This window comes from Leopardus geoffroyi, chromosome E1, assembly GCF_018350155.1.
Source record: "Leopardus geoffroyi isolate Oge1 chromosome E1, O.geoffroyi_Oge1_pat1.0, whole genome shotgun sequence".
Taxonomy (NCBI): domain Eukaryota; kingdom Metazoa; phylum Chordata; class Mammalia; order Carnivora; family Felidae; genus Leopardus; species Leopardus geoffroyi.
Genome location: NC_059330.1, coordinates 41,813,001 through 41,826,855, shown reverse-complemented (window position 1 = coordinate 41,826,855; position 13,855 = coordinate 41,813,001). Strand labels below are relative to the sequence as shown.

The 13,855-nt window shown below is 39.7% G+C and overlaps 1 protein-coding gene across 16 annotated transcripts in view; it reads right to left on the bottom strand.

The window, feature by feature from the left end:
- LOC123603787 (RAD52 motif-containing protein 1-like) overlaps positions 1-13,855 on the bottom strand; it is a 62,502-nt gene that overhangs the window by 7,077 nt on the left and 41,570 nt on the right. For 3 of the 16 annotated variants that reach the window (XM_045489029.1, XM_045489027.1, XM_045489028.1), the window contains 4 exons: positions 12,983-13,054; positions 12,346-12,420; positions 4,184-4,302; positions 349-2,156 (listed from right to left, as the gene is read on the bottom strand). The exons of 9 other annotated variants lie outside the window; for them this stretch is intronic. In XM_045489029.1, coding sequence (XP_045344985.1) covers positions 349-2,156; positions 4,184-4,302; positions 12,346-12,420; positions 12,983-13,054 — 2,074 coding nt within the window. Of the gene's footprint in view, positions 1-348; positions 2,157-4,183; positions 4,303-7,483; positions 7,489-8,490; positions 8,501-12,345; positions 12,421-12,755; positions 12,762-12,982; positions 13,055-13,855 lie in introns of those variants that run through there. 4 more of the 16 variants (XR_006715038.1, XM_045489046.1, XR_006715029.1 and 1 more) reach the window with 3 other exon arrangements.

The window sequence follows — 13,855 nt, the reverse complement described above, 5'->3', positions numbered from 1 at the left end:
ACAGAGATAGGATGAAAGTTAACTATTCTTTAACGACTCTAAAACCCCATTCTTTCCGATGAATCGCTTATAGGTTCTTAAGGAATATACCAAATCTAATGTGATACGTAACCTTAATCATTAGCATTTTCTTCAAGAATTTATGTATCTTGTATGTTAGGTCCTCTTTTTGTCTACTCTGGGAACAGCGGCACTGTTTCCTAAATGAGCAAAGTGGCAGATCACTGCCTTAGCCAAAATTATGTGGCCAAGACAAGACCCGGACTAGGAGCCCCTGGTCCTTGTGCTTGGGTCCATGTCCTAAGCCACCTAAATGTCGAGACCCCACATTTTGGGGTTTATCCTCACCTCCCTTGACTCCTGCCCTCTCTGTTCACTCTGGACTTCTGTGCTCTCCTTGATATAATTCTCGTTTTTCCATTGGTCCGTATCCCACTCTGCCTTGGACACCTTTACTTCTTGCTGCTCGCTGAGAAGCTTCATCAGGAGGCCTGTTCTGGAGATGAGCTTGGCACAGGCCAGCTGCACGTGGGTCTCAGAGCAGTCCATTTTCAAAGTCCGGATAACATGAGAAATGAGGCTTCTCACGTCATTGTTGGGGATGAGGGACTGTAGCTGCTGGTTTAACTGAATTTCAAACAGATCACCTGAGGACGAGAGCTTTGACACAGTGAAGCCTGTGGCTTTTGGGGGCAAGCCAGTGCCCGCATTGTGGTATTCCCATTGTGTATCATTGGTTTGTTTAACGGTCGGCATAGAGTTGTCTGCAGTAACAGTAGAATTAGCAGTGGAAAGATTCTTACGGTTTGTGAATTCAGGGAGGGTTTGTTCTGGCACAGTAGTGTTTCCTGTAGAAATATTTTCTTCAGAAACATTTTGGGCAGTAGTGTTCTCTACAGTAGTGTTTTCTCTGTAAGTTCCTGAAGGAGCAAATAATTCTGGAAAGGGATTTTTCTGAGGACTCAGTTCTCCCGGAGATGAAAAATCCTCTCGTGAAGGGGAATTTATGAGGCTCCTGACTGCAGAGGATGGAGGCCTCTTTGCAAGCAGCTGTCTATTACTGAGTGAACTTTCCTTTCTGGACTTTCGATTCAGTTTGGCCTTGGGTGTTCTGTGGACCACACGGGAGCGACTTTTATGAAAGCGGTGTGTTTTTCTGGGGTGTGAGGCTGGTCCGAAAGCCTTCATATTTCTAACTCTAGCATTTGCATCTTCTAAAAGAAAATTAGTGTACACTAAGTCTTTTGATTTTTGTTTCACGTCAGGTGGGGATTTTGGAGCGGGGGTGGCAGAAGGCCTGCCCAAAGAGTATTGCTTCAGGAAAGAAGAGACCGCTGCCTTGTGCTCCTCTATGAACGAAGGCTCTGTATTGAAGGAGCTTCCCACTAATTTGCTGGGCCTGTGCGCCACGTGAAGCTCCCCTGGGGATGGTCTCCTGAGCCTTTGTTCCTTGTCCATGTTTTCCACAGACGGCTGGGCGTTCTGTTTCCTCTGGATGTTCTGACGTCTCAGCTCTTTTAAGTGCCTTTTCCGTATGCCCTTGGGGCCCTTGATGACCTTTTTCACTCTCAGGAACTTTTTCCCCACACTCTCAACCTCCTCTAGGCTCTTCTCCTGCGGTTGGGCAGTTTCCAATTTCTTTGGAAAGATTTGACGTTTAAACTTGGGACCTAAAAGGCTGGAATGTATAAGCATGGCCATTTTTTCTTTCTTTTTCACCTCATCAATTTTTTCCTGAATTTCTGCATCTAACAAATTTTCCAGAAGGTAGAGTTTTCTCAGTTTATTCTTGTAAGTTGAATTGTTGGATCCAGGTTTAAGAGAAGGGTCCCCTGTGTCGTTCATCGAGTGACCCACGGGCTTGTCTCCCTCTTGCACATTTGAAAACAGAAGTTTAATGAACGGTAACAGCGTCGATTCTACGTCTTCTAGATTGCCCTCCGAGAAATAAGGCAATATGTAATTCAGTGCACTAATGACATCACTTTTGTCATTGAAGTCTAGCTGCTCATTCATAAAGGCTGACAAACTGACACGATCTATGTCTGAGGATGCCTTCTCTGGCTCAATAGTCAGCTCCGTGCTGGTGCTCTTCTTTCGAGCTTTCAATACCTTCATGAATGATCCTTCTGCATTCCTTAGGTATACTTCCTGATCTGTCGAAGAAGAAGAAGAGATGAGTTTTGATAATGAAAGACTGATAGCACAGCTCTTTGTCAATGCACAGTCATCCATCCCAGTCAAGCAAATTAAGAATCAGCAAATACTTGAGCGCCATTTAGAGAGGAGACGAACTCAAACTTGGACCTACGACTGTCAACGACAAAAGGAGAAAAAGATGTTTTGTGAAAAAGTAGCTATTTCCTCAGAACATTCCATAGTGTGAATAACTATATTTAGAGTTATTCCATTGGTCCCTAAGGGCCGATTGCCCAGGCCTCAAGAAAAGCCACGGCTGGAAGATACTCGGCTAAACTGTGTGCAGCTCTAGTGCGACTCCTGGCATTCACATACCCCACCCTGTCCTGCTTCGGGGGCAGAGGGAGCACGAGTCTTCCTCCTTCTACGTCTTCAGTGGGCTTGAGTTCTTGCTACCATCACATATGCACGGGACAACACCCGTCACTAGCAGGTCCTCTTCTGGACACGCCCTCTCCGCCCACCCACCAATTCCTTTGTTTGGTCCCTGCTGCCATATATCGCACCTCCCGTAACATAAGCTCTAGACAGAAAAAACTAAAAACAACACCCGCTAAGTCCACCCTGGTTCTTTGCTTAAATTTGGGCAGAGATGTGGGGTATAGGTTAAGAGATTTTCCAGGTATGAGAGAGATGCCACTGTGGGGCGTTCAAAAAAATCAATGGAATGATACTTGAGGTTTTAAAATGCAGAAGGGATAAAGAAACTTTGGTCAAATGCCTACTTTGCTTTCCTTTCATTTCCAGATTTCTAGCTTTACTGAGAGAACCATCCAGAGCTTCCAACTACATGAAGGTCAAGCGTACAGCTTGTGTACACTGAACAGCACTGTGCAGCTGGGTTTTTCCAGAAGAATTAAAAGTATTTTTAGTGGTGCTGGTGAGAATCAGAGGAGGAGGTTATAAAGGTCACGAGAGAGGAGGAGCAGCGGGCTGGCGGAGCACCCAAAACGGGAGGGGAGACTTGAGTGCTAGGCTAAGGCACCTCTGATCTCATTTTTCCTCGCCTGTCAAAGGAGATAAAAAAAAAAAAAAATGCCTATTCTGCCCACCTCTAAGGGAGAAGGGAGTAAGATAATTGGTAAAACATTGTTTTGGAAAATAAGCAACACTACTTATAGAAGTAGCAAAGTGTAATTTATGCTGTGCCCTAGACCATTGACAGGGACCCATATTCAAGCTATCCAGGTGCAAAAGCACATTTTGGAAGTCACCAAGTTAGTGCCAATAAAACCTAAGAACAGAAAAATACCTAAAAGCACCTGTGTTTTGGATCGAAAAGCTTAAGATGCAGAACAAGAGTTGGACAGCCCAAGAATAGAAGAGCCCTCTCATCCGTTAGAACGGTTGGGTAGCAGCTTCTGGTTAGGGAACAGAAACACAGAGGCTCCAAATAAAACTTTTTCAGAAATCAGCATCACTTGTACTCTTACACACTTATAAAAACAACAAAATAAGCAAAAAGGTATCTCCACCTGTCCTATAAGACAAAGGGCACCTGAGACCTAACGCACGTAAAATCAGCTTATAAACTGTGATGCACTATGTGAACAGGTTTTCATTTTGGGGTAGTTGACTTAATAATGTAACTGAGAATGTGACTTTTAACAAAGGAATAGTTCTTAGAAATTTAGGGATCTGAACTCTGAATGAGTAAAAATAATGCAATGACATCATTAGTTTAAAAATTTACCATTGTTAGGGTGCCTGGGTGGCCCAGTCAGTTAAGCATCTGACTTTGGCTCAGGTCATGATACCACAGTTCAGCCCCGCATGGGGCTTGCTGCTGTCAGTGTAGAGCCTGCTTCGGATTCTCTGTCCCCCTCACTCACTCTCTGCCCCCTCCCAGCTCACGCACGTGAATGCTCTCTCTCTCAAAAATGAATAAATATTTTAAAAAATTATCATTGTTGATTAAAAATAAAAGTTAAACCACAAATAAAATAAAAATTTACAAATTTATCATCAGGCAATTAGGACTTACCACAACGTGTGCCATTTGTCAGACATGCACTGTCACAATGTAGCTTGACTGTCTTACAGACAACCTCAATAGTATTTTTAAATTGGCAGAGACAGCAGGCCATACGGCTAGGTAATATCCTATAAATGGAAACACAGAGAATTAAATTAGTGGTAAAGGAGTTACTTGAGTAGGTAGAAGAGGCGGGCCAAAGTCATCACAGGGCTGTGCAAAAAGGAATTCTTGAGGCACATGGCCTGGATGGTTGGGTAGGGACCAGTTGGCCAACTGCTGCTCTTGAATATTATAAATACACAGATAGAAGGACAGAGGTGCCCAACAGAAAGGTAAGGATGGCATGGGGTATGGTATCCTTAGAAGGAGATAGAGATTAGAACTGGGTGACACTGATCAGTAGTTTAATACACACGTAACTCCTTCCAAGCCAAAAGTCTCACTTTGGGTTGAGAGCACACAGAAAGAGGGTAGACTTCTAAGAGTTTGAATAAATCTGAAATATGGCCCATACTGAGGATAAAAAGCAATCAACTTTGGCTCAGGTCATAATCTCGTGGTTCATGGGCTTGAGCCCCACATCAGGCTCTGTGCTGACAGCTCGGAGTCTGGAACCTGCTTCAGATTTATCTTCCTCTCTCTCTACCCCTTCCCTGATCACTCTCTGTGTCTTAAAAATAAATAAATGTTAAATTTTTTTTTTAAAAAAAGCAATCAATCAAAAACTAATCCATAATCTGCACAAATGCTACAATTAGCAGACAAGGACATTTAAAAAAGTTATTATAACAGTATTTCATATATGGAAAAAACCCCATGCCTCTACTTAACTCAATGAATTGTGCAACAACTTCAAGTGGCCTAATATATGTATACTTAGAGTCCACGAAGGAGAGGAGATATAAAAAAAACTTGAAAAAATAATAGCCCCCACATTTCCAAATAAGGAAACCCTATAAACTCACAAATCCAGGAAGGTCAATGAACTCTGAGCACAACATGGATTAAACTACATGTTTAGTTCAATCCATTAAACACGGATAAAACTACACCACGGCACATCATAATCAAACTGGTCAAAGCCAGCGATAAAGAGCAAATCTTAAAAGCAGCCAAAGGAACAAAACCACACATGACATACAGAGCAACAAAGATGTAACAATGACAACATATTTCTTGTTGGAAATAATGTAAGCCAGAACTCGGTGGGGCAACATCTTTCAAGCAGTGAAAAGGAGAGGGGGACCAAATAGCTATCAAGCTAGAATTCTATACCCAAAGCTTTCAAAAATAAAAGCAAGATAAAGACTATCTGAGACATACAAGAGCTGGAAGAATTCATCATTAGCAGGCTCACACTGTAGAAATGCCAAAGGAAGTATTTTTTTAAATGTTTATTTGAGAGACAGAGAGAGAGGGAACGTGCAGTATGCGTGTGCAAGGGGGAAAGAGCACTGAGGAGACAGGGAATCCCAAGCAAAGCCCAACGCGGGACTTGAGCTCACAAACTGTGAGATTATGACCTGAGCCAAAATCAAGAGTTGGATGCTTAACTGACTGAGCCACCCAGGTGCCCCTAAAGAAAGTATTTTTAAGCAGAAGGAAAAGGATAGCAGACGGAAATGTGGATCCACACAAAGGAATGAAGAACATTAGAACCGGTAACTATATAGGTTACGATTTCACTTCACTATATGTATGTATATCATTTCACTATATGATTTCACTTATATGTAGAATCTCAGAAAAAACAAACAAACAAGGGGTGCCTGGATGGGCTAAGTCAATGAAGCATCCTACTCTTGATTTCGGCTCAGGATCTCAGGGTCGTGAGATCGAGCCCTGTGTCAGGCTCCACGCTCAGCATGGATTAGATAAGATTCTCTTAAGATTCTCTCTCTCTCTCTCTCTCTCTCTCTCTCTCTCTCTCCTCTGCCCCTCTCCCCAACTTGTACACTCTGTCTCTAAAATTAAAAAAAAATACACCAAAAACCATAAGATACCTAGGAATAAACCTAATCAAAGAGGTAAAAGATCTGTATGCTGAAAACAATAGAACGCTTATGAAAATAAATTGAAGAAGACACAAAGAAATGGAAAAACATCCCATGCTCAAGGATTGGAAGAACAAATATTGTTAAAATGTCTATACTACTCAAAGCAAACTACACATTCAATTCAATCCCTATCAAACACCACTATTTTTCACAGAGCTAGAACAAACAATTCTAAAATTTGTATGGAACAAGAAAAGACCCCGAATTATAATGTTGGGAAAAAACAAACAAACAAAGCTGGAGGCGTCATGATTCTGGACTTCAAACTGTATTACAAAGCTGTAATCATCAAGACAGTATGGTACTGCACAAAAACAGACACATAGATCAATAGAATAGAATAGAGAACCGAGAAATGGAGCCACAAATGTATGGTCAACTAATCTTCGATAAAGCAGAATATCCAATGGAAAAAAGATAGTCTTCGCAATAAATGGTGTTGGGAAAACTGGACCGTAACATGCAGAAGAATGAAACTAAACCACTTTTTTACACCATCCACAAAAATAAATTCAAAATGGATGAAAGACCTAAATGTGAGACAGGAAACCATCAAAATCCTAGAGGAGAACACAGGCAGAAACCTCTTTGATCTCAGCTAAAGCAACTTCTTACTAGACATGTCTCCAGAGGCAAGGGAAACAAAAGTACAAATGAACTACTGAGGAGTGCCTGGGTGGCTTAGCGGGTTGAATGCCTGACTCTTGGTGTTGGCTCAGGTCGTGATCTCAGGGTCGTGGATTGAACCCCGCATCAGGATTCTCTCTCCACTTGAGATTCTCTCTCTCCCTCTCTCTCTGCTCCCCCCCATGCATACATGTATGTGTGTGTCCATGTTCTTAATTAATTAATAGGGGCACCTGGGTGGCTCAGTTGGTTAAGTATCTGACTTGGCTCAGATCGTGATCTTACAGTTCGTTGAGTTTGAGCCCCGTGTCAGGCTCTGTGCTGACAGCTTGGAGCCTGGAGCCTGTTTCAGATGCTGTGTCTCCCTCTCTCTCTCTGCCCCTCCCCTGCTTGCACTCTGTCTCTCTCTCTCAAAAATAAACATAAACAAACAAACAAACAAACATTTTTTAAAATGAATTATTGGGACCTCATCAAGATAAAAACCTTCTGGGGCACCTGGGTGTCTCAGTCGGTTAAGCTTCTGACTTCAGCTCAGGTCATAATCTCACGGTTTGTGAGTTCGAGCTCCGCATTGACTCTCTGTTGACAGTGCGGAGCCTGCTCAGATCCTCTGTCTCCCTCACTCTCTGCCCCTACCCCACTCTTGTGCTTTCTCTCTCAAAAATAAACATCCATTAAAAAAAGATAAAAAGCTGTACAGCAAAGGAAACAATCAACAAAATTAAAAGGCAACTGATGAAATGGGAGAACATATTTGCAAATGACATAATCTGATAAAGGGCTAGTATCCAAAATATATAAAGGACTCAACACCCAAAAAATCAAATACATAATCCAGTTAAGAAAAGGCCAGAAGACATGAATAGACAGTTTTTCAAAGAAGACATCCAGAAGGCTAACAGACACATGAAAAGATGCTCAATATCACTCATCATCAAGGAAATACAAATCAAAATCACAATGAGATACCACCTCACATGTGTCAGAATGGCTAAAATTAATAACTCAGGAAACAACAGATGTGGAGAAAGGGGAACCCTTCTGCACTGCTGGTGGGAATGCAAACTGCTGTAGCCACTCTGGAAAACAGTATGGAGGTTTTTAAAAAGTTAAAAATAGAACTACCCTACAACCCAGCAATTGTACTACTAGGCATTTAACCAAAGGATACAAAAATGCTGATTTGAAGGGGCATGTGCACCCAATGTTTATAGCAGCACTATCAACAATAGCCAAAGTATGGAAAGAGCCCAAATGTCCATTGATGGATGAATGGATGAAAGATGTGGTATATATATACAATGGAGTATTACTCGGCAATCAAAAAGAATGAAATCTTGCCGTTTGCAACTACATGGATGGAACTGGAGGGTATTATGCTAAGTGAAATTAGTCAGTGAAAGACAGAAATCATATCACTTCACTCATATGAGGACTTTAAGAGACAAAACAGATGAACATAGGGAAGGGAAACAAAAATAATATAAAAACAGGGAGGGGGACAAAACAGAAGAGACTCATAAATATGGAAAACAAACTGAGGGTTACTGGAGGGGTTGTGGGAGGGGGGATGGGCTAAATGGGTAAGGGGCACTAAGGAATCTACTCCTGAAATCATTGTTGCACTAGATGCTAACTAATTTGGATGTAAATTTTAAAAAATAAAAAATAAAACAAGGTAAAAAATAAACAAAAAATAAACAAAAAACCAAATGAATGAATAAACAACAACAAAAAAGAGAAAACACTTGTAAATATGGAGAACAAACTGGGGATATGGACAAAATGAGTGAAAAGGGTTAAGAGGTACAAACTTGCAGTTATAAAATAAATAAGTCACCAGATGAAAAGTACAGCATAGGGAATATAGTCAATAATACTGTAATATACTTATTGTGGTGAGCATTTCATAATGTATATAATTGATCACTGTGTTGTGAGCATTTCATAATGTATATAAAAGATCACTGTGTTGTACACCTGAAACGAATTTAATATTACATGATCTATATATACTTCAATAAAAGAGATAATTGAGGGGCACCCAGGTGGCTCAGTCAGTTAAGCATCTGACTTCAGCTCAGGTCATGATCTCATAGTCTGTGATTTCAGGCCCCACATCAGGCTCTGTGTCTACAGCTCAGAGCCTGGAGCCTGCTTCAGATTCTGTGTCTCCCTCTCTCTCTGCCCTCCCCCACTTGCACTCTGTCTCTCTCAAAAAAAAAAAAATAAAAAAAGATAATTGACTATTTAAACAAAAAAAATAATATGGTGTGCTAAAAGTAAAATGTATGAAAACAACAGCACAAAGGTCAGGAGGGGAACAATGGAAGTACACTATTTATTGTAAGGTTCTTATACTATTCATGAAATCATATCATATCATTTGAAGATAGACTGTGATAAGTTAAACATGAACACTGCAAACCATTAAACAGCTACTAAAATAACAACACCTGAGTTGTAACTATTTATCCCCCCACCAAAAAATAATAAAACGTACTAAATCAACCCAAGAGCAGGAAGAAAAAGAAAAAGAAAAGAAACAAAGAACAGATGGGATACATAGAAAAGAGTAGACAGTAGCTTTAAATGTAATCATATAAATAATTACATTAACTATAAATGGTATAATCACCTAATTAAAAGATAGAGTTGTCATACTGGATAAAAAAGCAAAAGCCAACTATATGCTGTCTATAAGATTCATCTTCAATACAAAGATATAAGTAGGTTAAAAACATGGAAGAAATTATGCTTTGCTAACACTAATCAAACGAAACCTTGAGTGGCTATATTTACTATAGGACAAAGTCAATTTCAAAGCAAAGATATTACCAGGGATAAATGAGGTTATTCCATTGTGATAGAAATGTCAACTAATAGAAAAGACATAACTTAAAAATTTATGTATCTGATAATAGAACTTCCAAATATATTAAGGAGAATAGGAAAGAGAGACACATAAGTACACAATTATAGTTGGAGATTTCAATATCCCTCTCTCAATAATTGACAGAAAAAATATATAGAAAATGAGTAATGATACATCAGACTTGAAAAATACTACCAACCTACTTGACCTAGTTGACATGTATAGAATACTCCACACCAAATCAGCCAGCAGACTACATATTTTTTTTCAAGTGGACACATAATATTTATCAAAATAGACCATATTCTCATCTATTACCAGAATTCATTGGCTATAAAACAAGCCTCAATAAATTTAAAAGGATTTCAGTCATCCAACATATTGTTCTGTGACCACAATGGAATTAAATAACAAATTGACAGATCTGTAAAATCTCCAAATAGTTAGAAACTAACCAACACACTCCTAAGTAACCCTATTGGTCAAATAAGTCAAAATGGATATTAAAAACTATTTTGTACCAACTGAAACTGAAAACACAACAGGTCAACATGTGGGATGTTGCTCATATAGTATTCATCTTCCCCAGTGTCCACTTTTAAGAAACTAGAAAAAGAAAAGGAAATTCATCACTGAGTAAGGAGAGAAAATGGAATGATAAAGATCAAAGCAGAAATTTTTAAAAAGGAAAACAAAAATAGAGAAGTCAGTGTAATGAAAAGGCACTTTTTAGAGAAGATAAGTAAAACTGATAAACTTCTGGCCAGATTTATCAAGAAAAGACAAGAGAAGACACAAATTATCAATGTCAAAAATGAGAGGAATGACATCACTACAATTCTACAGATACTAAAAGGATAATAAGGGAATATTATAAAATACTTTATGTCAATAACTTCAAGATGAAACAGATTCCCTGAAAGACATGAACTACTCAAAAAAATAAGTATGTAATTTAAGTAGCACTATTACAAAAATACAATCTGTAGTTTAACACTTTCTCACAAAGAAAGCTTCAAGCCCACATGGCTTCACTGGTGAATTCTAGCAAACATTTAAGGAAAAATAATGCCAATTCTGCACAAACTGTACTAGAGAATTGAAGAGAGGGGAATACTTCCCAACTCAATTTTAAGGCCAACATTCACCTTGTGAAAAATAGATAAAGACATTAGAAGAAAGGATAGATAGAAGATCTCATATACTGCTGGCTGGAATGCAAAATGGTACATCCACTTTAGAAAACAGGTAAGCAGTTTCTTAAAAAGTTAAATATACACTTAGCATATGATGTAGCAATCCTGCCATTAGGTATTTTACCACCTCCCCCCCTCCCCCAATGAAAACATATGCTCATACGAAGACCTGCATGTGTTTTAAGCAACTTTATTCATAAAGGCCAAAAAGCTAGAAACAACTCAAATGCCCATTAACTGATGAATGCATAAACAAACTGGTATATCCTCACAACTGCAATACTACTCGGCAATAAAAAGGAAATGAACTACTGACATGTGCAAAAACAGGGATGAGTCTCTGGGGTGCCTGGGTGGCTCAGTCAGACAAGTGACCGACTTTGGCTCAGGCCATGATCTCATGTTCCGCAGGTTCATGCCCTGTATTGGGCTCTGCGCTGACAGAGCCTGGAGCCTGCTTCGGGTTCTGTGTCTCTCTCTCTCTCTCTCTGCCCCTCTCCTGCTTATGCTCTCTGTTTCTCAAAAATAAATAAACGTTAAAAAAGTTAAAAAAAAAACAAACAAACATGGATGAATCTCAAAAGGATTATGCTGAAAGGAACCAATCACAGAAGACTGCATACTGTATGATTTCATTTATTTATTTTTTTTAATGTTCATTTATTTTTGAGAGAGAGAGAGAGAGATGGAGTGCAAATGGGGAAGGGGTAGAGAGACAGGGAGACACAGAATCCGAAGCAGGCTCCAGGCTCTGAGCTGTCAGGACAGAGTCCGATGCAGGGCTTGAACTCACGAACCGCGAGATCATGACCTGAGCTGAAGTCGGACGCATAACTGCCTGAGCCACCCAGGTGCCCCTTGTATGATTTCATTTATAAGACACTGTGGAAAAGGCAAAACTATAGGGACAAAAATTAGGTTGGTGGTTGCCAGGGCTGGTGGTGAGAAAAGGGGATTGGCTGCAAAGGCACATAGGGGCCTTTTGGGGTGACAGAAATGGTCTACGTCTCAAATGTGGTGGTGGTTACATAACTACACGTTTGTCAAAACTCATCAAACTGTATGCTTAAAAAGAGTAAATTTTATACCTCAATAAATCTGACTTAAGAAAACAATAAAACAAATCTATGGGGCGCCTGGGTGGCGCAGTCGGTTAAGCGTCCGACTTCAGCCAGGTCACGATCTCGCGGTCTGTGAGTTCGAGCCCCGCGTCGGGCTCTGGGCGGATGGCTCAGAGCCTGGAGCCTGTTTCCGATTCTGTGTCTCCCTCTCTCTGCCCCTCCCCTGTTCATGCTCTGTCTCTCACTGTCCCAAAAATAAATAAACGTTGAAAAAAAAAAATTAAGAAAACAATAAAACAAATCTAAATAAACAACTAAGTGAAAATACACATAAGAAAAATCAACTTACAGTGTTTCCAATTCAAGGGTCATCATGAGGATGCTCTCAACTGTTGTAAGTGACACCTGTGTTGATCCCATGTCTCTGAAGGAGAAAGCCCAAACATGCGTGATTTGAACCCAAGGATAAAAATTCTGTACCTAAAAAGATACTTAACAACATGTGATTACTTCAATTCTGGCTTCTTTGTCAAGTCAGCTCAAGAGTTTTCTTGCTACGGACAATAATTTCAGAAAACTCCCAATGAAGACATTTTATGTGCATCATCACATGAATCACCTTGGTGCTCAACAGTACAATCCTTTTTACTCTTATCCTCATTTTCATTCTCAATTGCATCCACCTCTCTTGATTAGTCTTTTTTTCTTTTAATACACATCTTACTCCACTTTCCATTTTGAGATAAATGGTATTTCTACCTACATCTACAAGTCCCATGTCTGTTATGTGTTCTTCAATGCTACTCCTTCCTCTGCAGGCTATCTTGCCCATATATGTTTTTTCTTTGCTAATAATGCTTATTTCAATAACCCAGTTAAAATTTAAATTACGACTTTTTAACCAAAACGCAAAATACTTAATCTTTTGATGACAACAAAAAAGATCAGAAATCATCCATGAGCCATGAGATTGTTGCAATACTTACAAATATTTTAATGCTGGCAACTTAAAAAGATAGGAATCTTCAACAGCTGACAGAGGGTTACGACTGATAATTCTGAAAAATGCAATGGAATTAAAATTATCTGCATTTCCAGTAATGACTACCATGAAAGTTTATGTTCATTTTGGGGGTATGGAACTGGAAGGTTAAAACTAATCATTTTCTGCCTTTGCCTATAAATCACCCTTAGATTCTGTAAAGCACTCTTCCTTTGGGAACTACCCAGCTCTCTGGACGATAAAGTGGAGAACAGAAAGAGAAAAAAAAAATTTTTTTTTTTTTTTACGTGGACAGCAAAGCAAAGATATGCCAAAGAACTTTTTGGGCTGAAAACCCTAGAAGTGACTATGCTGGTAGGAAGCCCAGGCTCTGTAGGCAATACTGTTTCTAGTGTCCTCTATAATTCTAGGTGCTTTTCCTTTATCTCTAGAAATGTAAAAAATTCCACAGTTTAAAACACCCGGTTAAAGACAAAAATAGGACCAATTCCTCAGTTTGGGGGCCAAAGACAAAGGGATTAATCTAAGAGGAAATGGTGAAAGCTATACCCCCACCATGTGTATTCTCCTATGACAGCCTTTGTTAGGTGGCATATGATCCCGTTTCCTTATCCATCTCCTGGACTGCCAGCTCCTTGAGGGCAGGGACCATACTCTATTGTCATTTTTGTCCCTGTGCCTGACAGAGCGCTTGTTATTTACTAGTTACTTAGTGAAGGCTTGTTGAATAAATAACATTTTGTCACTGCTTGACACAAGTTTTTATTCCAAAATGCTGAGTAGATTTTCTTCTCAGTTCTTTACAGCAAAAATAAAGTGAAGGAAACAGGAAGAAAGAAAAGAAAATCTGCCTTTA